Raw genomic sequence first — 23,921 nt, forward strand, 5'->3', positions numbered from 1 at the left:
AATCCCAGGAAAAATAATGAACAGTTGATACAGGACTCAAGTAATAAAGTAATAAAGAAGGGTAATATAGTTAATTCCACTCAACATGAAAAATAGATCCTGTCAGATTAACTTGAAATCTTTTTTTGATGAGATTACAAATTTGGTTGATAAAAATAAAGGTGCTGATGTAATATACTCAATCTTCTGAAAGGCATTTGACTTTGTACCACGTGGCATTTTGATTAAAAAAACCAAGAATGATATATAATTAACATAGCATGCATTAAATGAATTAAAAACTAGCTAATTGACAGATCTCAAAATGTAATTATAAATTGGGAATCATCATCATCAAGAGGGTTGTGTTTCTAGTGGGGTCCTGAAGGAACTGGTTCTTGGCCCTACACTTTTTTAACATTTTTATCAGTGACCTGAAAGAAAACAAAATCATCACTGATAAAGTTTGCAGCTAGCACAAAGATTGGGGGAGTGATAAATAATGAAGAGGACAGGTCACTCATACAGAGTCACCTGGATGGCTTGGCAAACAATATATTTTTTAATAGGGCCAAATGTAAAGTTATACATCCATGCTCAAAGAAAGCAGGCCATGCTTACAGGATGGGGGGGTTCTCTTCTGAGAAGCAGTGACTCTGAAAAACACTTGGGGGTTATGTTAGCTAATCAGCTGAACATGAGTTTGCAGTGCAATGCTGTGACCAAAAGGGCTAACACAATTCTTGGATGCATAAACAGAGGAATTTCGGGTAGGAATAGAAAGGTTATGTTAACTTTGTATTTGGAACTGGTGTGACTACTACTGGAAAACTGTGTCCAATTCTGATGTTCACATTTCAAAGATGCTGATAATTAGAGAGGGTTCAGAGAATAGCCATGAGAATGATTAAAAGAAAACAAGGGATGGGAGAAACATTTTGAATAAGGTAAGAACTAATTCAGATCTTCATCCCAGGCTCAAAGAAGACTCAAGGAGCATAATTTGTTTAGTTTAGAGAAAGTTAAAGGATGACATGATCAGAGTCTATAAGTATCTACATATGGAACAAAAATTTGAAAATGGCCTCTTCTATCTAGCAGACAATGGTATATCAAGGTACAATGGCTGGAAGTTGGAACTAGACAAAATTGGACTAGGAATAAGGCACAAATTTAACAGTGAGAATAATTAACCATTGGGACAATTTACCAATGGTTGTGGTGGAGTCTCCATCACTGGTAATTTTTAAAACATGATTGGAAGATTTTTCTAAAAATATGCTCTAGTTCAAACAGGTATTAATTTTGGGAAGTCCTGTGGTCTGTGTTATACAGGAGGTCAGACTAGATAATCATAATGATATCTTCTAGTTTCATAACCTATGAAAGTCCATAGCATGAACAAAATGATAGCACAGAAGAAAAATGCCCATATTAAAACCAACCAAACAAACAGGGTGACATTTTGGAAGGTGTAACTCAAAGCAAACAGGGGTAACATATATGGGAACATAATCTGTTTAGGTTTCCAAAATGCCTTTGATACCATAATGCTCAGTAGACTAGTACATAACAAGCTAAACATAAAAAGCATTTAAATATGATTAATTATTTATATTGCAGCAGCACCCAAAGTGAACCTGACTTCTCTGTTTTTAACCCTAGAGCTTTTCTATATCTCAACTTTAACTCCCAGCTCGTTATATTTTTGTTATTATTAATTTTAGCTTTTTAAATTTAAGAATCATTTTTAACTTTAGCCTCTGTTTGTATTTAACCCTTGCCATTTTCTATCCAGTTGGATAAAAGGTCAGATGACCAAGGTGAGAATGTAATAGGGGCACGAGAGAGGAACAACGCTGAATGGAGGGAAAAGTTACAACCTGAAATCATGGAAGGGTGAACGGGGAAGTGAAACATTACGGATGACAGTAGCTCAAGCATGCAGCACAGAAAGTTTAAGTAACAGAAAACCAGTCCTACAGAGCACATATTCTCAAACTGGGGGCTGTGACCATTCGGGGAGAGAACAAATAGGTGTCAGGGATTTGCACCCGCTCCGCCCTTCCTGTATTGCTAAATAAGAGGAGAAGGTCTGAGGAAGTTAAGAACCAATTCTAGAAAGTACTTTATCAGAAAGATTACATGTTGCTCGTATGGATGGGTGGAACATTTTGAATAAGGTAAGAACTAACTCAGATCTTTGTCCCTAACTCAGATCTTCATCCCAAACTCAAACTGGACCTGAACCTCTTTGGGGTTTGAAAACATTCAAAAAAACATTCTCCTGTTTCAGCCACTTTCAGGCTTCAGCTGGGGCACAAAACAAAAACTACCATAGCTGTGTAATAAAGTCCTGGCTCTACCAAGACCAGAAGCATCTAAGAGGTACAGGTAAGTTTGAATAAGGATCTGAATTTTTAGTCGCTTATCCAAAAGGGATCTTAAAATTAGTTCATCGTTAATTGAGTAAGTATAGTCTGTTTCCAGAATTGAGTCAGGAAGAGGAGAATATTTAGCTTATATACTCACTTTTACAGCAGATGGAGGAGAAGAAAACGTAGGACCTTGCTGACCAAAGGATCTTGTTGATACAGTTGTATAAGATGAGCCAGCATTGGATGGGTAATCTAAATAATGGATTGTATACACACACTGAAAACTTTGACTTCTATTAACTGTATGCATGTGTCTAATTAAAAAAGACTGCTTCTAAATAAATCAGAATTATTATTCACGCTTCTATACAGAACTATAGTTTGCTTTGTACTACTAATGAAAAGAAGAAGAAATTCATACTTTATGGTACAATCTTGCTTTTTTGGCTTTAGTTCTTCCATAAACTCCTAATACAGCAAGCTTAAAAAGGGACTTTCTTTTCATTTTACTATGTATACTAATTATTGATGAATACTTAAACAACTCACCTTCAGTGCTAGAAGGATTGAAAACTGCTGTGTTATTTGGAGATGAATGCAGCGTTGTCTCCGTTGAACTTAACGCACATCGGATGCCAATGCTGAAAAGGGAAAGAGAACTTTATTTCAGGAAGCAGGAATAAAACACACACACTATGTTGCCCAGATTCATCCCCGGTATAAATCCATTGAAGTCAGTGATGTTACACCAGCGTGAATTTGGCCTAAGAACTCTAAAACAGTACTTACTTTTCTGAGAACACCATACATTTTTTGATGTGAAGATTTCCTTTAATGTGCTGATCCCAGTCCTATGTTAAAATAAACAGGAAATGACTGATAAACGTACAATAGAGGCTGCTTTAGAAATTGGCTTATTTCATTAACTAGTAGTTTTATTTAACTTTATAGTTCATGGAAAAAAGCTGGCAAGAGACTCTTCATGAGGAAACTAAGAATAAAAAGAGTTACTTTAAAACAAGTATTTGTTTGAATGATTCTAGTTCTACATAGACTTTCATTCCATACTGCCATCAATTCACAGCTTGTAAGTAAAATACTATAAATGGATGTTAAAAAGAGTCCTGTTCCTGAAAATCTTCTATGCATAACTTTTCTTAAGCAATTAATTTTATGAGTATTAAATCAGTTAACTTAGGAAAGCTGAAGGCCTCATCCTGCAAGATGCTCAGTACCATCAAATACCATTACTGTCCATAAATGTCGAGGGATCTCAGCACCTTTGAGAACTGTGACCCTGCTCACAAAAAATGTTCTGTTTTCATTCCAGTGTGGAACAAAAACAAATTGCAAGACCTCAAAAGTTGCCTCAAATCAAAATTGTTGTCCTCCAGCCAACTCTACAAATGATGTCCCCAGTTAGACCCATGCATCTCAAGTCAAGGTTAATGGGGCTACACAAATGGCATAATTTAACTTGCAGCATCTTCATTACTAGTGATGATGCACAAGGAGGAAAGAACCCATCTGGACCCTCAGAGACTAGATAAGAGTTTGCGGGGCTGGTATTTAAATGCCGATATAGTTATTTTTACTTCTAAAGTAAGCGAGTTTGATATGAAATTAGTGAGACAATATGAACAGAGAACCTCCCAAGACAAATTTAATTGAATCACTTTTGCAGAGCAGAATCACACCTCAATGTGTTAGAATCACTTACCTTTAGATCAAAGATCTTTCTGTCACATATTGTGCAGACGTGTGGGAAGTGAAGAGGGGCTATGCCATGAAAGTCATTTAACTCATGAGGCTGAAGAGATCTCATTAACAAATCTGATGTGTTTGTGGGCAACTCCTCATTCTGCCTCATTCGGGAACTACTGAAACTTTGTTTACTATTGTTAAGTCTGTGGAAAGGGAGCGTAGTCCCAGCACCAAACTTTGTGTCAGGTGTCGGTTCTTCAGGGTTGTAGAGCTCATTTCTGATTTCATATTGCTGACCTGTGGATGGCCACAAGTTGGCACTGGCCATGAGGTCTGGCTTGTTTTGGCTGGAGAAATTAGCAGTGTTTTCCCACTGCTTATTTGCACCTGTGTTATGTACCACGGTGCCTGGTTCTCGTTTCTGACTCACAGTTTGATGAGCACTCAGATGTGATTCACTAGAAAAATCCAAAGACTGTATTCCTGTTGTATGTTGTCCTTTAGAATTGGGCCCATAGAAGTCTTTCTGAAATCCAGGTTGACTGTCATGTTTTTGTTGGCCTGAAGGACCAAAATGACCCTCATAGGGTACCCCTCCGGAGGAGGAGGGAACTGATTGAGACCCACTGGTCATGAAGCCATGCTGATTGCATTGGCCTGCATCAGCTGTGTATACTTGAGGGGCAGAGACATTTTGTTTATTGTAGTCATAAAACCCTCCTGCAGCCGATGTCTGGCCAGTCTTATTTAGACCCATAACTATAGCTGGTTGGCTAGATGTCTGAGACATTACACCTCCAAAGGGGTGCATGACAACAGCATTGGTGTTTTGATTCTGTATGTTCCCAGCAGGCCCCAGGTTTCCTCCTTGTACTGCTAAAGCTTGATTCTGTGCCTGAAAAGGGATTCCGCTAGATGGAAATCTAGTATTGGTGATTGCAGGTCCTTGCGGAGGTCCTCCAGCATGCCCCTGGGGAGTGTTAATCATGGAAGGATGTCTTAATTGGTTAAACAGCGGCTGAGACATGGCCACTTTGGAGAGAACTTGATTCAGAACAGTTGCAGCTGCTGTGTTGCTGGTGACTGCTGTCTGAGCCAATTTTAGCCTGTGCAGGGTGAGCTGGGCTTGTAGCTGAGCAAGCTGAAGACTTGCCGGAGAAGGAAGCAGCGGATTTGGAGTGCTGACGGAGAATGGATTTTTGTCCAGAAGCGTGGCCGCACTGAAAAGGAACAAGAGATCATTGAGTTAAATTAACCTCAAAGTTAACAGCAGCCACTTCTTACCAAAATGTGACCTGGTCTAAGAAGCTACCCTTGGAGGTTTATCCTCTCTAAACTTGTGGAGGGAGAGATGATGGTTTATGTCATAGCAGTAAGCCACCTCTGTTACGTGTCTAATGCCATATTCATTTCAATTAAAATGTAATTAGGGAGATCAGTGTTTCAAAGATTAAAAAAAACCCACGTTTATCTAGAGTCTGATCTGAAGCCCATCAAACTAAATGGAAAGCCTTTCAGTGGGCTTTAGATGAGGCCCTTAGTTCATTTAAAGTATTTGTTGGATTCGTGATTTATATTTGAGACACAAGGTGGGTGAGGTAATATCTTTTATCGGACCAACCTGTACTGAATTATATTCACAGGACAGAAACAGCAGCAGTGCAAGCTTTCTCAGACTGCCCCAAAAACTTGCATCCATCTCAACTTCAAAAAGATAAAAAAAAGTCGGCCAGGGTTGAGACACAGTAATTCCCTCGCCATAATCCATTCAATCCTTTCCCTCTCTGCTGACGCAGCACCATTTCTGATGATGTTTTTGCGACGTGAGCATGTGTTCATTAGGAAGTGTACAAAGAACACTAACTCAGTCTATCTGGAGCCCTCCAGAACCATGAGAGAAGAGCTTTTGGCCATGAGTACACTTAGGCTGTAAATTAGAAGAAGGTTTCTACCTATCAAAGGAGGGAGGTTGTGGAGGGACATGAAGGGTAACAAGAAGGGTTTCTACAGGTATGTTAGCAACAAGGAGGTGGTCATGGAAAGTGGGCCCCTGACTGAATGGGGAGGCAACCTAATGACAGATGATGTGGAGAAAGCTGAAGTACTTAATGATTTTTTTGCCTCTGTCTTCACAGACAAGGTCAGCTCCCAGACTGCTGCACTGGGAAGCACAGAATGGGGAGATGAGCAGCTCTCAGTGGTGAAAGAACAGGTTCAGGACTATTAGGAAAGGCTGGACATACACAAGTCCATGGGCTGGATGCAATGCATCCCAAGGGTGCTGAGAGAGTTGGCCGATGTGATTGCAGAGCCATTGGCCGTTATCTTTGATAACTCATGGTGATTGGGGGAGGTCCCAGATGATTGGAAAAAGGCAAATATAGTGCCCATCTTCTAAAAAGGGAAGAAGGAGGAGCCTCATCTTAGTCCCCAGAAAAATCATGGAGCAGGCTCTCAAGGAATCCATTCTGAGGCACTTGGAAGAGAGGAATGTGATCAGGAACAGTCAGCATGGATTCACCAAGGGCAAGTCATGCCTGACCAACCTGATTGCCTTCTATGATGAGAAGACTGGCTCCGTGGATTGGGGAAAGCAGTGGATGTGATATACCTTGACTTTAGCAAAAGCTTTTGATATGGTCTCCCACAGTATTCTTATCAGCAAGTTAAAGAAGTACGGGTTGGATGAATGGATTATAAAATGGATAGAGTACTGTCTAGATCATCGGGCTAAATGGGTAGTGATCAATGGGTCAATGTCTAGTTGGCAGCCGGTAACAAGCAGAGTGCCTCAGGGGTTGGTGTTGGGGCAGTTTTGTTCAACATCTTCATTAATGATCTGGAGGATGGGATGGATTGCACCCTCAGCAAGTTTGCAGATGACACTAAGCTAGGGGGAGTGGTAGATACCCTGGAAGGTAGGGATAGGATACAGAGTGACCTAGACAAATTGGAGGATTGGGAAAAAAAATCTGATGAGATTCAACAAGGAGAAGTGCAGAGTCCTGCACTTAGGACGGAAGAATCCCATGCACAGCTACTGACTGGGGACTGACTGGCTAGGCAGCAGTTCTGCAGAAAAGGACCTGGGGGTTACAGTGGACAAGAAGCTGGATATGACTCAGCAGTGTGCCCTTATTGCCTAGAAGGCTAATAGCATATTGTGCTGCATTAATAGAAGCATTGCCAGCAGATCGAGGGAAGTGATTATTCCCCTCTATTCGGAACTGGGGAGGCCACATTTGGAATATTGGGTCCAATTTTGGGCCTCCCATTACAAAAAAAATAGAGCTGAACTATCTTAGGAGTAATTCTTTCTCACACACATACACATTGGTCGGGGGTACAATTAAAAAAAAGACAACCAATCTTTTGAAGTCTGCATATTTTAATTGCAACGTATGAAATCTCACCTGATTAAAATCAAGGGCTACATGATTTTCATCACAACTAATGTTCATCATGTGCCCTTGTTTAATTAACTTGAATGGGACTCCTAATGTGAGTAAATTTGTGCATGTACTAAGAGCTTGCTGGACTAGGGCTATACTGGAGTATGTTATTTAGAGCTGGAAGGCTTCACAGTCCAAGGAAGCTTTCAGGAGAGTGTGAAGGTGGGGGAGAAGGTGAACAGATTAATTTTAATTAGATGGCTAATCCAAACATAAAGGTGGCATGAAAAAAGGCATAAAGGGACCAGACCAGAGAGAAGGTTGGATGGAGGATATGCACAAGGATGTCTTGGTCCCATGCAGCTTAATCACATGTAATAAAAATCAATAAAAAGGAAGTTAAATATCACACTCAGCAAAGGGCAACAGAGTGTTAATTGAATAACTGAGTAAGTATACAAATGACACAAAAACACAACATTATTTGAATATAGGGAAGGTTGCAAAGTCAAGCACTCAAAAGTTAGGAAATGTCAGAAAGAAGGTTGCTTGCCCTGTTGTACATATGCATTATGATACAGTCTTTAATTACACAATCAGACTGTTTTTATAAAGACACCACACTGCCTGGGGTCAAGTAGGGAGAGCTACGGGCACAGGGTAGTCTCCCTCCTTTCAGTCACTGTGCCCAGCACCACAGCAGCTCCCAGCAGGGAGGAGAAGCGATTGCAAGGAAAGTCCTGCTCAGCTCCAGAATGGAGCATGCTCATGATTTTCAAGGGTGCAGAAAAAGGCATCTCTTTGACCCCAACGTCACCCCCTGACACATTTCACATCCCTGCTCTAAAACATAGAGGCACTAGAGATTTTCCCCAGCGAGCTGTGCGAATTTTGAAACAATACATTTCCCCTAAGTGTGTTCTAGGGAACAGTGGAACTGTTTTTGCAGAAGCTTAAAAACCAAACTACTAAACGTATCCTCTGTCTTTAATGCCCATCCTGTGTGCTTCCAGGAAACTTGCACAATCTCTGGATGAGACTGCTCAGTGGATGTGCATAATATGGTATCGTCTGGCCACACTCCCTCCATAAGTGGTGCAAGCCCCGGTTTGGACAGAGCTGGGCCCTTACGATCCATCTACACAGCTCACGGCAGCGAGTCTTCCCATATAGAGTAGGGCTGGCAGAGCTTGCACTGGCACTCTAAAAACTCCTATCTAGACAGTGCTTTGATACGGCAGCTCAGGCTGGAAGTTGGGTTCTGAAGCCTATGGATGGCGGTGCTTCAAAGTGCTGTCTACACAGATATTTTTAGAGAGCTAACACCGGTCACACTAACCCGAGCCTGTCGACCCGAGTTGGGAGATTTGCTGTTGCGGGCCAACTTAACATACCCTTACAGACCCATAGCAAAGGAGTGGTTGCGTATTTTCCACCTCTGTAATGCCACCCTCTTTTCCCTGCCAGGGGCCTCTGCTAACAAACACCATAGATAATCAAGGTGGTTGAGGTAATATCTTTTATGGGACCAAATTCTGTTGGTGAGAGAGACAAGCTTTCAAGATAAAAGATATTACCTCACCGACCTTATCTCTCTAATATCATGGGACCGACAGGGCTACAACTCTGCATACCACAGATAATCAACACACTTCAAACGGCTGCTCATTCTTTCAACTATTACGCACAGTACTAAGCTGTTGAATAAGAGGAATTATATCCAAGACTCATTTTTTCTGTACTTACAAAATATATATTAAGTTTCAATTTCAAAGCAAGAACTAATCAACTACAATGCAACATTTGCTGTTAATAACTGGCTGATTTACTACACAGCATAGATAAAGATGTAATTAATTTTGATGGCTTGTCAGTATGCAACTTTTTAAAACACAAATTAGTAAAACATCTGGTTAAATCTAAAGTAAAACTAAAAGAAAATGAATGCGTTTCATATTTAATGTTAAACATCCACTAGCAACTGCAAGCACATCTGTCTCCAGGGATATCAAACAGAGTTCGGGCAAGTATTTCATTTGCAACGACAGAATTCCCTGCCAGTAGAATAAACTCATATCACCAGACTTCATATCTGTGGTGCCTTTTGTTTTTTCTTATGGTGGTTTTACTTTCCATTGATCATTATCTGACTTGATTTTTATGGTCATGTTTCCTACAGATTCGTTTGCAAAAGGAAGTTACCATGCAAGCATGGTCAAAATATAACATGTGCACACAAACAAACCCAATCCCGTGAGAGGCTAAGCACCCATAAATCCCAAGAGGATGTCAACAGGATGTGAGGTTGCTCAGCACATTACAAAGTCAAGCCCAAGATTAGCAAAACTGTATTGCTTTACCATGCAACGAAGTGGCAGAAAATTAGCAAACGCTGTTATTGCCACCAGAAAATTAGACACACTATTACGCCTAATTACATACTATGAAAGATATATTGTGTAGCTAGCATCTGGAATGTCCTTGTTTATATTATGCGATGTGGGATTGACTACAATCAGAACTGCTGTTTTATTTCTTAGCAGCTAGTCCATCTTGATACTGGACAAGCAATAAAACTCTTTATAAAAATGCTTTATGCACGTAAATAAGCATTGCCTAGTAGTCTTTAAATAAAAACTTGAAGGCTTGTAGTTCCAGTTACAATTCTTTGAGATTCTGGAGATCCAGGTGCATACTGTTTCTAAGAGTTTAATTCCACTGTGTTGAAAGGACATACAATAGCACATGCACATCAGAGCAGTACAACAGCTGCCGTGACTTTGCAGCTCCCTATTGGACACATGGAACCAGCTCTCAGGAGAGACGGTAAAACCATTTGTCTCACATGTTATCAAACCGAGCCCCGAAAGCACCAGATACTTGATGCGCCATAAATATATTGGTTAATTTGTGAGCACCGCTAATATTGCTCCACAGAATAGTCTAAACCGCTGTGTTCTGCTACAGCAATTCTCAGTCTGTGGGCTACAAAACATTTCAAGGTACTGTCACAGCAGTAAAGGGGAGACACAAATGGTAGCAGAAACCACTGCCTGGTGTTGCTCTGGGCAGCTGCACCCATTCTCTCCCTCTCCCCCCCCCCCTTGTGGGGTCACAGATCAGGGGGAGGGTCCCAGAGCCCAGGCTCCAGCCTGAGCCCAAACCTCTACACTGCAATTTTATAGCCTGAGCCACATGAGCCTGAGTCAGCTGACCTGGGCCAGCCACAGGTGTCTTATTCCAGTGCAGACATACTCCGTGTCTGTCTGCAGAGCTGGAGCCTGGGTGAGATTAAGCCACCAAGCATCAGCAGCAGCCTCCGTCACCGCCTAGCACTGTTAGCAAGTAAAAACATCAAAGAAAGTGGAGGAGGAGACCAGAAACATGGGGAGTTTGGGGAAGGACACGGGTTGCATGTTCATTCTTTCTGTTGGCATTTCCAGACTTTGGAGCGCTTCATGTTGCAACCTTAAAGTTCTTTTAGCAGAGTTCTCTTCTCCTCTCTGTCCTCTGAGGTCCAACCCCCTCGCCTTCCCTAATGGGGTATTTTTAAATGTAACCAAGCACTGTAGTTAGGACTGGGAAGGTGAAGTGCTGGCACCCAGGTTGGGAGGAAAGGTACAGGCTGTAGATTAGAAGGCTGGGAGCAGGACAGGACAGGACAGGATCTCTGTGTTTAAGGAGCAGTGCATGATAGGAAAAAGTTTGAGAACTTGTGCTCCGCTATTTAAGATGGGACCTAGAAGAGGTTATGGGCCCTAAATGTTTGTGTGTATCATTTTAAACTGTGATTCTCTGTTTTGAAAATACAAGTAAAATATTTATATGCATGACTAGTTTTTATCAGCACAATTTTGCCATCCACCTTGAGACACAGATTTAACCACATATTGAAGATTTAATCAATTGTATTAAGATTCTGGTCAGCAAAGATATTTTAATTAGAAATACATCCCATTTACGCAAACACACACAGACAAAACAATCCATCTCCTATTCATCATTTGTTGTTGCCAGCTGTCGCCAAACATAAGTGTTCAAAAATCATAAGATTAGAGATTAAAAAAATAATAATTTTGGGGGTTCTTTTAATTTACCTTCTGATTTTTAATATCTGTGGTACACAGGTCACATTTTCCTTTTTTTTTTTTTTTTGGTCTACATCCAAAAGGGCTAAAACTTCCTTTAAAAAAACCCCAACAACTCCAAAACCAAAAAAACCCCAAAGCTGTGATTCTCACATATATATTAACATGACTCCAGGAGCTGAGACATTAAGAAATACACACAATATCATGAGATTTACAATAAAATTGCAAAGGCCAGCACAACTGTATTGCTGCCATTTAGTTCAGCCAATGTTATCTTTGTAGCCTTTAACATCCAGGAACAGATACAGAATTGTCTGCAATAAAGTATCTGAACCCCTGGATTAATTGAATAATCCCATCTGTGAGAGTGATGAGATCCCTAAATAAGAAAACATGCCCATTAGAAGATTCAATCTGTTGATTGCTTATTCCAAGCCAAAATTGCTCATGAAATGCAGTCTGGTAAATTACCTTTCTATTCTATTTTGAATTACACTTGTGGAGTGATTGATTTAGGTCAGTGGTTCTCAACCAGGGGTACATGTACCCCGGGGGGTACGCAGAGGTCTTCCAAGGGGTACATCAACTCATTCAGATATTTGCCTAGTTTTACAACAGACTGCATAAAAAGCACTAATGAAGTCAGTACAAACTAAAATTTCATACAGACAGTGTCTTGTTTATATTGCTTTATATACTATAAACTGAACTTTAAGTACAGTATTTATATTCCACTTGATTTATTTTATAATTAAATGGTAAAAATGAGAAAGTAAGCAATTGTTCAGCAACAGTGTGCTGTGACACTTTTGTATTTTTCTGTCTGAATTTGTAAGCAAGTCTTTTTAAGTGAGGTGAAACCAGGGGTACGCAAGACACATCAGGCTCCTGAAAGGCGTACAGCAATCTGGAAAGGTTGAGAAGCACTGATTCAGGGGATGCTTGCTCATGCATATATTTGGAATGTTGCACCAGGTGTGAGTTTAAATAGGTTAGGAAAATGTACTGTGTTTCAGAACTGTGCAAAATGTAATCTGTTTTGTGGAATTCTACATGAAAATGTATTGTCTTCTGTGATTATGCATCCCCCTCATATGAATTTGGCTTTACATGTAATTTTGTTGAGATGACATTATTTCATCAAAACACCGAGAAAACACGAATTCGTGAAAATTTCCCAGATGAAAACTATTTTCACTTTAACAATACAATTAAAAATATGCATACTTCAGCAAATTTTCTGAAAATAAGGAATTCATTTTAGTGCATAAAAATAAATCAAAAACCACTTGAAATACAGGAATACTCTAAATGTATTCCTATTTTTGACTCTGCACTACTGCATAGTTATGACAATTTATGACAGCTGTGTATTCAAGAGTATGCTATTTTTGGTAAATTACAACTTTTTCTCAATCAATTTTTCTAACGTAGCAAGCAAACTTGTGATTCTTCATGGAAAACTATGTAAATACGAGTTTGATGACTTAAATAAAGCCATTTTTGAGTTATCTGAATACAAAATACATTATATCTTTCAAAAGTAGGAAACATACTTTCTCCTCAATGCTTCATTAGTTCCAAAACAGCAGGACTAATGTTTGTAAACTCTTTAAAAAATATTCACTATTAGGCTGATGGAGCAAACCAAAAAAATTTCAACTCCAAATATATATATATATTAAAAGTTAAAAAGAGCTAACAAAATCAATAATGTTTTAGGGCCAAACCTTGCCTTCAAATAAATGTGCACAAGTTAAGCAATCTTCCATGAGCATCTTTGAGCATCTGAGAGCAAAATATGGCCTCTAGAATTAAAAGAGCTCTACAACCAGATCCATAACAGAACTGCAGTTAAGAGCACAAGTGCAGCAATGATAAACTGAGTACTCTAAACCTCAGCTAAAACAGATTAACTAGTAAAATCAAGGTTTATAGTATTTTGTTCTTCTAACCCACAGAAAATTTAGGGTTTAAATTCATTGCTAAATAAGCTTACCACTTACATCAATAAGGACATGTGCTTTGGTGAAAAACATATGGGGGAACATTTTTTCTTCATCTGAATTATACTCCAGGACTTTTTTTTTTCCCCCCCTCCATAGCTCTATGATGAATACTTTCTTTGGTTTTAGCAGGAGGATTTGCTGGATCAGAAGAATTTTGGACATTTGCAGAAGAGAGGGAAAAGAACTCCACTATTATCATTTAGATTCTGAAATCCTATGCAGCCGAAGTTTTCTTGCTGCGCTTTGGTCAGATTTATCTGTTCCCCCCATGGTGTCCGTTTATACGCATCAACAATTCTTTACCCTTACAGATGTACGACAAAAAGTTGTCTCTCATCTAAAGCTCCTGAGATATTTCTTATTTACAAGACCACCTTATGCTGCACAGGTCTGGGAGCGCCTTGTCTGGGACAACAGACCTGGCAGAAATCAACTAAATGTTTTCTTTTCTTTCTAGAGAATTTTGTTTAATTTGAATGGCTCAAACCATGAAGCCACTGTCATGGATCGCAAGCCAGGGCGATAGCATGAAAACAACAAAGCAAGGCCTGTGGCATTCAGAGCTCTTCACTGTTTTGCTCCCTCATATTTGAGTCACATTCACACTGATGCCAGAACATTCAGTTTTGCTCAGAAAATGTTCTTTGTTATATGGCATCTGTTTGTCATATCACGGCAATTACTAATTATAATTATGTAGTTACTAATAATTATAATAACTAATTACTAATAATCACTAATGATAATTAATAATTAGTAATTACGTCTTTATTTATTATTTTATTATTATATATTATATTATAATATAATTATTATATTGTAATTGTATTCTAATTTATTGTAATTATATTATAATATATTATTATGCTTATTTGGAGAGCTGGGCGCCTGGACCCTGCTCCAGGCTGGGAGCTGGGGCAAGAAGCCCGGCGGGGCTTCCCCAGGCTCTGGCTAGGAAAGTTGGCTGTCTTGTCCGTTTCATGGCTCAGGCTGCCTTTCTCCTGCCTTGGAGCAGGTAGGGGCCAAGAAGCCAGAGTAGCTGGACCCTGCTCCCCAGGGAACTGGGAGATGAAAAGCCCGGGCGGCTTCTCCCACACCCAGTCAGGAACAGGGAGTGGGGGAGGAGGGGCGTAGCCCGCTGGCAGTCCGGCCCTGTGGGGCTGCCAGTGGAGTTGGAAGACGGACTCTCCACTCCCCACACTGCCCCCATAGGTCGGTGGAAGCGCTCCTGGTGAGGATGCGCACCACTGACCCAAGGAGGGTCGTGTGGACATGCACCACCGCAGTTATTGACATAGGTCATCTTACGTTCCTAGTTTAGATATACATTTTCTATCAGAGACACTATGGGTATCAGATATAAAATGGATACTCCACTTACTCTTGAACACTAGTGATTTCTAGTGGTTTCGACAGGGTTTTTTGTTGTTGTTTTTTTTTTTTTTGGTAACACTGTGTTTTTCTTGAAGCAGTGTGGCATGTACCGTCAGAGTGTTTGAGGAGTGTTTTGTAACTGTGAATATAGCTTCGTAAATTGATAATAGCTAATAATCACACAAATCCCCCCTAGTTTTAGAGATGCGCTCATCATCTCTGATGCAGGTGCACACTTAGGGAAAACGTTTCCAGTTAAGGGCTATGAATTTTTTTCAAAAATGTCAAGGCCTCCCAGACCATTGGATAGGTGCACTTTCATTACACTCCGTCTAAATCTAAATAAAGAAATGAAACTTTTAAAAGGTATAGAAAGAGTTTGGGACCAAACTACTGTAATGTCAGAATTAAATTAGCTACGTCCTTTCATGAATACATGGGACAATGCCTTGTAAATAATAGGCTGCAAGTACCCTTGACTGCGCAAAGATATTGGGCCAAATTACCCATTTTGATGCAGCCGCTCGGCATCAGACCACAAATGTTAGCTGGCATAACTGACCCAGGGAGGATAACCCCACTGCAAGGGTGATCTTCTGGTGGCACAGAGCCAGAACTAGGGCTTGTATATCTCTTTTCTTTCCTGATGCTGATCTAGCAGGGAAAAGGGGACAAGATAGAAAGGGGTATGGCCAGCATGCCCCTATCCTACGCTGAGCCCCAGCTTTGTTTTCTCTTCCCTGAGGTTGTTTGCAGCTAGTTTAAGTAGGACAGTCCTTAGGCTCAAGGGACAGAAAGAAAACTTGGGCTTCTGCCTTGCTTCTTTAAATGACTATTGCATGGAAGGTGTTAGAGTTTGTAACAATGTGAACACTTTCAGGAACTGTTTGGAAGGGACACCTCCTGGGGAATTGTCTGAGAAGCCATGAGGCTGAAGCTGGAGAAGCCATGTTGTAGGCAGTCATAATAAAGCTGGAGTTTGTTAATTAACCCTGTGTGAGAGTGAGATCCTCTGTGGCAGACGATTCAGACACAATGAAGCAAAAAAACATGTGGCATTGGTAATCGAGTCCTAGACAGCAAGAGAGACCATACAAAGTTGCATTGCAGAAAGCAGAATACTTCTCAGAGTACACAGTTTGCTTTACAAGACAAGGCTGATAAAGAAAACGGAGGGGCTCAAGCCTCCATGGACATTAAACCTGAAAACTGAGAATTTAGCGCAGGCATGGAAGAGATGGAAAGAGGAATTTAATCTCTATGTAGGTATTGCTAAGGCAGATAAAGAGGATGCTGCGAAAATAAAACTGTACTGTTACCTGACTGGAGAAAGGGGGAGAGGGATAAGTGAGATCCTGGGCACAGAATTTCCCGGAGTTTAATGTCCCTTAGAAGCTATAATGGGCTGTTTTTGATACTCCCTGTAACTCCTGTAAGAAAGAAATGGTGAAATCCTTTATTCAGGATCAAGCAGCTGGGGACGGTATAGATAAGTACCACATCGATTTAAAAGTGCTAGCAGCCAATTGCAATTTGGAAATATTAAAGACTCATTGATCAGAGACTGGATAGTGTGTGGGATACAGGACTCACAATTACGAGAGCAGTTGCAGAGGCAAGTATTGACTTAACTTTGGGGAAAAGCTTGGAGATATGCAGGGCTACAGAGATACCCAAGGAGAGGATTAGAATCCTGGAAGGACAGTCAGCAGAAAGTCCGTGCAGTACCCAAGAAACAGGAATCTAAATCAGATACAACATCAGTAGATGACAATGGCACAGACACATGCAAGTACTGTGGGAGAAAATGCGTAAGATAGAAAGAGAAGTGTCTATCTTACCGGAAAAAATGCCATATCTGTGACAAATTTAATCGTTTTGCAGCCAAGTGTTTGTCCAGACAGAAGAAAAACAAATCCAAGCTACACACAGCAACTGAAGAGAGCAAGAGTGAGTCTGAGGACATTATGTGGGTGACTGAACAGATGGTAAACACAGTGCAAGAGGACTCTGGTGAGCACCAGAAACAGTTGTATGCAGCCATGTTACTTGGGAGGAAAGTGATACTGGATAGGAATTAGATTGTGGCGCAAGTCGTAACATTATCCCCATCAGTCTGGTGAACCCAGACATATGGTTGGAAGAGACTAACCAGCTGCTAACAATGTACAACCATGCCTCTTTAAAACCCATGGAGAAATGTAAAATTCAATTAAGAAACCCAAGGAACACAAAGAAATACAGACTGGACTTTGTGGTCACAGATGAGACAGCAGGACCAATTCTGGGCAGCCAGGCCACCCAAGCCATGAACCAGATACAAGGCCAGTTCCAGAGCATAATGAAAGTGGATAGCACGGTGACCAAGATCCCTTGGATGGTAGTGCCTGGGATCCGGAGGTGACACAGAGGGAGTAGAGAGATGTTTTCAGGGAAATGGATGGCTAGATAGTGCTTATAAAATAGAGATTGACACCAGTGTGAAGCCAGTTAAATCGAAAAAAGAGTGCCTCTGGCATTACTACAGCCACTGAAAGGCCAATCGCAGAACTGTGCAGAGAAGAGCACAGACTGGATAATCAGTTTTAGGGTGGTAAGGAAGCCATAGGGAAGACTGAGAGCAGCACAGACCCAAAGCCTTTAAACAAAACTTTAAAACGGAACCATTTTCCTCTGACTACAAGTAAGGACATATTACCAGGTCTGTCTAAAGTGAGCCTTTTTACAGTATGTGATGCAAAAAATTGATTCTGGCACGTCAGGCCGGATGAATAATCCAGTTACTTGGCAACTTTCGCAGCTCAGTTTGGGAGATACCCATGGTTAAAGATGCCAATGGGAATCAGACCTGCACCACAGGTATTCCAGAGCAAACTGACCCAAGCATTGGAGGGCCTGATGGGAATCTGGACAATAGCAGATGATGGGCAGACACGTCTTATGGTTCTACTGTAGGAGAATCTTAACACAGAGTTGTTTGAAGTGGACAATGTCAGGGGCATACCGGAGGAAATACAGGAGGAAGAGGGTGTTTGGATGGAGACTTCAGCAACACCAAGCCTAGAGAGTGTGGCTGACCAGACTGGAGGAAGACAGCACCAGGGAGGCATCAGTGAACCATACTGTAGTAGAGGAGGGCAGATTGTTAACAGAACTGCTCATCTGAGAGATTTTATGTGATGGACTTCGAAGTTGGATGGGTATATAACTGGACAAACTGATAAGGCGATGACTGCAGAACCTCAAGACCGGTCAGTGTCTGAAAGGAATCTGTTAAATTATGTTATCAGTTATTGCCAGGGTGTGTGAAGTTTTCTTGAAACAAGAAGGGATGTATCAATATGAAAATGCTAGCAGACACTTTCAGGCAGCATATTGTTTCATGGGGAAAATCGTTTGGAAATGACATCTCCAGGGGAACTGTCTGAGAAGCCATATTTTAAGCAGCCACAATAAATCTTGAGTTTGTTATTTAACCCTGTGTCCAAATGAGATCCTCTATGCATCCTCTAGATCAAACTAAGCATAAAACAGGGATGACGCCCCTCTAAACAGGCTCATAGTACTGAATAGGGTTTGTTTTGTTTTAAGGACTCGCTTCCTCCCATCCCCAGAGGAAGTCACTCTACTGCCTTCTGCAGACTCTCTGTCTCTGCCCCAGTTGGCTGAGGGCACCTCCTGCTCAGACAGTCTTCCTGCAGAGGGAGGTTGGGGGAGGGTGTATGACGAGGGGGTACACCAAGGAGTATTACTCCAGCCCCATTGCAAAGGCAGGGTCCTCACAGCTATGAGGCATCGCGGGAGAGACACAAGCAAGGGTGTGCAGCGCAGAATGGCTGGGAAGGGACAGAATGGCTGTGGGTACCTGAGCATGCAGAAGGTTGTGGGAATGCTGGGGGGACAGGGTGCTGTGCAATGCTGGGTGGGACTGAAGGAATGTGAGGTTCTGGGGAGGCTGAAGAGCAATAGGGCGCTATTTGTGGGAGGGGGAGAGGGAAGAGGGAGCGGAGCAAAAATGTGTGGGGAAAGAAACCCTAAAAAGCGAGAATGGAACCTCCAAAGAAGCATTAAGGGAAAGCCTACCACAAGGTGGAAGAGAGGCGGTCACCCGAGACTCCGAAGGGTGGGGGAAAAGAAGAGGAGGATCCCATGTGAGAAAGACACCGAAAGAGACGGAGAGACCAGGGAAAGAAAGGACCAGAGGATGAGCATGAAAGAAAAGAGAAACAGCTAGGAGAGGAAGAGAGAGAGAATGGGAACTGCCTACAGGATGCAGAAAGGGACCCAAAGAAGGAAAGGCATGGACTTGGAAAAGGAAGGGGAAGGATTAAAGAGGGAAGAAAGCGATGGAGGGAGAGGAGAGAGACCTAGGAGGAGAGAAGATAATCGGTCACCTATCTGCAATGTCTACTGGACACTTGCAAGAATGGATGACATTGTCAAAGAATCAGCATCTCCATCTTTAAGCCGCAGTGAGTGTTCACAGCGCAAGTCCCCGCCGCCCCATGTAATAACATGAAATAAGGAAGAGTAGACTTGACACTCCTGATCTATCCATAGGTACAAAAGCGAGTAGAAGCCTTTTAACAAAACAAAATCCCTTCAAGCCTTCTTTATATTCCATAATGAAACAAAACAATGGCAAACTTTGAGGTATTGTATTTACCAAACATACAGAAACTCCCCCCACTTTTCCAATATTTGTACATTTTTTTTTAAAAGACATGGTTAAACCAGTGTGTGACATTCTTTATAAAGGGTTACACTCTTAGCATCTTAATGTGGCTCAAAATAAACATTGTTGCTTGGGAGAAAAAATAAAATATTACAATGGTTGGTAAACATAAACACTAATTGGTAAACATGAGTCTAAATGACAAATTATATGTAAAATAGTTGATAAATGGCATATGTAAGGAGTCAGATCTACCAGAAAATATTTGTCATAATTCATAACACTTAGATCCTGTCTACACTTACCTCCGAGATTCGGCGGCAGTCAATGGGAGTAATGCAAGCTACGCAAAAAACGTGCGTAACTCCCGTTGACTTCTCTGCTCCTCTTCTGCGCGCCGTCTTCACGGTGCTGCGCCAATGGGAACCGCATTCCCGTCGACGCAGCACCATGCCACTTGTGAAGGTGGTCTTAGTATGTCCATTTCTGGATCGACTGAGCGGGTCTTCACTGACCGCTCAGTCGATCCAGAGAAATCGATCTGACGGTGGCAACTTTGCCGCCATCAGTGTAGCCATAGCCCCAGTTTATTAATAATCACTGTATAATTAATCCAATATTACTGTAGCATCAAACAGCAATTTGATATTGGATATATCTGTATATGTGGCTTTTGGATTAATTATAAAGTGATATGAACACACACAGTATCTAGGTATATATACCATGCTAATCATCATAGCACGTGAGCATCTAAAGAGAAATATGGGAATAACTCCCCCTATTACAAGCAGCTAATGGAATTCATTTTGTCCCTGTGACATCAATTTGAAAGAACATATACCAACTAGAATAACAGGATGGGTCTATTTTTTGATATCTGAATTTCTGCAGTTTTCTTAATTGATATTTATGTTATAGAATTGCATATTTAGTAATTATGTAGGAAATTTAGTACATACTTTTAAGTATTCCTTGTTTGCTGTTTATTTTGAAAACCGACATTGTTATATATACATATTACTTATACATTCACACACATTATTTATACACATATACTATATATATATCATGATAAACATAGAACTGATCTAGCTGCAATTGAAGTCAATTGCAAAGCTCTTTGTGAACTTAGTGAGAGCAGGAACAACCCTCCTTTGGTTATGTTTATGGTTCTCTCTTTTTGATTATGTTTACTTTAAAAACATAACAATGGGTTGAAGAATAGTCTTCTTTAAAGGTCTCTCAACTCAGATTTGATTATGAAGGCATGATATCAATATGGTTTCATGCGTGAAAAAGGAGGCACAATTTGGCCGAAAGATTTCAATCTTGGTTTTGTTGTTGTCTACTATTCCGTTTTCTTTAAAGGATCCAACTTGCTAAGATAAGGATGTCTTAATATGTCTTAGGATATATATATAACGTGCGTCTTTATTTTTGTTAAACTTTAAAGAGCAGTAGTTTGTGAATCACAACAGTTGAGATAGTATCTCTCTTCATACAGAAAATGCATTTTATCAAGAGATTATCAGAACTCTTTGGCATAAAGAAGATAAAGTTATTATGTCTTGAATAATAAAACAAGTGTAATTCTATCAATTTTCCAAAACTAAAACAGTAAACAGACTAGTGTTCACATCTTAAACACACACCAAAAGCATTATCAATAAAGGAGGCAATTTAAACTAATCTCCGTATTCCAAATTTTACGTCAGTTATTGTCTTAAGGTTTTCCTTTATTTCCGCCTTCAGTATTAATTAGGAGTAACTGACAGTGAACATGTTCGGAGATCTCCATGGTTAAAGCAATTAGAGTATTATGTTGGAAAATCTGAATCAGTTTTGTTGAAAATATCTGATTCCACAGAATTAATTACATGAGCCAGCTGTGGAATGAGGAGAAAAATGTGACAATATTAACGCTCCCTGTCACGTTCGTCTAATGATTTTACCACATTACCCTCTCTCAGAAAAAACAAACAAACAAAACCTCTACAGATATTAACGGAACAACTAAATCAACATGATAAAACTGTAAATGTAAACTGAAAGACATTACTTTTTGTTTAAGCATGTACTTATTTCCTGTGCACTATTTTTTGTATTTTCTTTTCATATTTTTACTTGAAAATACACAATCCTCAATTGCTGTATGTTCATTAAAAAGGACAGGTCTTATTTAGCTCTGTTGGTAACAGTATTAGATTATTACACTTAATCATAGTATATATATTTGATACATCTTTTAATCACAAAACGTTTCTCAGACCACAGAATGTGCTTTCTTTTCCGTTTTGAAAGCACTTAACATACTGTGTGAACTACTGGAAATAAAAATGAAACAGTTTTCTATAATATTATATGCTACTTGTGTCTCTGGATTTTTCTCTGAAAATTAAAAAGCCTTCATTGCAAGTAACTTCACATCCAACACTAGATATATCCAATCCTTAAAATATGTCATCCTTATTGCAATAGCTTTGATATTTCTCTATTCTGAAGAACTCTATTCACAGACATGGATTGATGCTTAATCTGTATTTTATGAAAATGTCAATTTTTAGCAAATAAGACCATTGCTAAATTCAGCCAACTTTGAAATTTTTTTTGTGTTTTGATCCATTTTAGGTTTTTTTAAATGGCTCTGGGCCGATTGGTTGTAAATAATATTGACAGAATTCTGCCTTTCATTTATTCACATAGTTTAAAACACTCATCAAAGAGTAATTAAACAGGTAAAATCAATAGAGTATGGAGCGTTTCTTAAAGTATAAAAGCCCTGGTACATAAAAATGCAAGCACTATCAGGAACCACTACATGAAACGGACAGAATTGTTAGTTTAAAATAAAAGTTAACTGTGACAGTAGACTCACACATTTTTCACTTTTTGTTTTGTTATGGAAATATTTGTGTTTTAAAATCAAACTTTAAAAAAACCCAGAAGAAACTACTACAATAGACCAATATATCTGCTAGATTAAAATATGGTCAGCATTCTGACTGATGAGAAGAATCAGTTTCACTTGGGGGACAGGATGACATTATGCAATCTTACCTTTTTGTAACATTTCAGGGTGCCAGTAGGAGGTGCAGGCAGTAGCTGTTTTTGGTGTTACGCACACACCTCCCTAATAAATCCCACTGACATACTACCTGATTTCTGTATGCTGACTATTTACAAGCTTCCTCTTACAAAGTCATTACTTTAGGAGTGAAAAGAAACCCCATATCCAGAACTGGAGGACAGGTCACAAGGTCTCTTGCATTACATGCACGGAGTGTAAATGGCAAACAATATCAGTTGATGTTTATGCCATATGTTTCCAGTCTCTTCACATACCAGCACCACAGAGCCAGACCCGTACAGAGTCACTCCAGGGAACCCTATTAAGGAGGAGATCCCAGTCCAATTAGGCAAATTATACACCGAGGAAATATCAGAACTGTTAATTTTACAAGCAAACAGTGGGAAATTGTACTTTGTTCTAGAAAGTCAAAGAGTAATCTCCAAATAATCAGTATTGTCAGACTCCAAACACAGAGACTCACATAATGTGTTTCATTTAGTATTTCTGTTCCTGATCTATTGATATGTTTTCAGAAGATTTGCCACCTCCCAATAATTCAATTATTGAGAAAAAAATAAATTACTGTGCAAGACACAGGCTGCTATCAGTGCCTAATCGTTAAACATAATTACTATTATGTCTCTAAATGGAGTGGCATTAAACAGTGTTAATATATTGTTCATTAAATATATGAATTGCATTTAGCATGACACACGGTACAGTGATTCTGATCCAATGGCAAAAGGGAATAGAAAGCTGTGCGTTTTCACACAATATTTGGAAAGCTGTCTCATCAATCTTTCCTCTTGGCCATTCCATTCTCATCGAAATCACTGCTAAAAACACAAGCTTTGTGTCTCTCTACATGAGAAAGAATTTTGGTCACTCGTATCTGGATGTCAGAATTACTGGCGCTCTCATATTTTGTTATTCCAAGATTCAGCCAGGTAAAAATGCTATTGTCCTTCTCCTGCCCAAAACTGCAGACTAGAATAATAAAGGAGCTGCTGTCCCTCATCCCAAGATCAAAATAAGACTAATGTGCCTGTTTCTCTCTAAGGTTGCTTGGAACCCTGGAGTCAACTGGCTCCCTCCCTTACAGCTAATTTACAGCTGTTCAGTTTGTCCGCCCGCCCCTTTAAGCTCCTGGGAAAAGCAAGTTATTTTTTAGCCTTATTTAGTAACAGTTGTTGGGAGCCCATAAACCGCCCACAATATGGCTAGCATTTTGCGCCTTGCAAGGTTT

General features: G+C 40.1%; 1 protein-coding gene across 3 annotated transcripts in view; it reads right to left on the minus strand.

Annotated features, from left to right (window-relative positions):
• RBM20 (RNA binding motif protein 20) overlaps positions 1 to 23,921 on the minus strand; it is a 147,988-nt gene that overhangs the window by 34,355 nt on the left and 89,712 nt on the right. For all 3 annotated transcript variants that reach the window (XM_067537234.1, XM_067537235.1, XM_067537236.1), the window contains exons 2-5: positions 4,078 to 5,281; positions 3,147 to 3,208; positions 2,907 to 2,998; positions 2,512 to 2,609 (exon numbers count right to left, since the gene is read on the minus strand). In XM_067537234.1, the coding sequence (XP_067393335.1) occupies positions 2,512 to 2,609; positions 2,907 to 2,998; positions 3,147 to 3,208; positions 4,078 to 5,281 (1,456 nt within the window). The remainder of the gene's footprint in view (positions 1 to 2,511; positions 2,610 to 2,906; positions 2,999 to 3,146; positions 3,209 to 4,077; positions 5,282 to 23,921) is intronic.

This window comes from Emydura macquarii, unplaced genomic scaffold, assembly GCF_026122565.2.
Source record: "Emydura macquarii macquarii isolate MOO-44397 ecotype Brisbane River unplaced genomic scaffold, CSIRO-AGI_Emac_v2 contig_3692, whole genome shotgun sequence".
In the NCBI taxonomy this organism is placed as follows: Eukaryota; Metazoa; Chordata; order Testudines; family Chelidae; genus Emydura; species Emydura macquarii.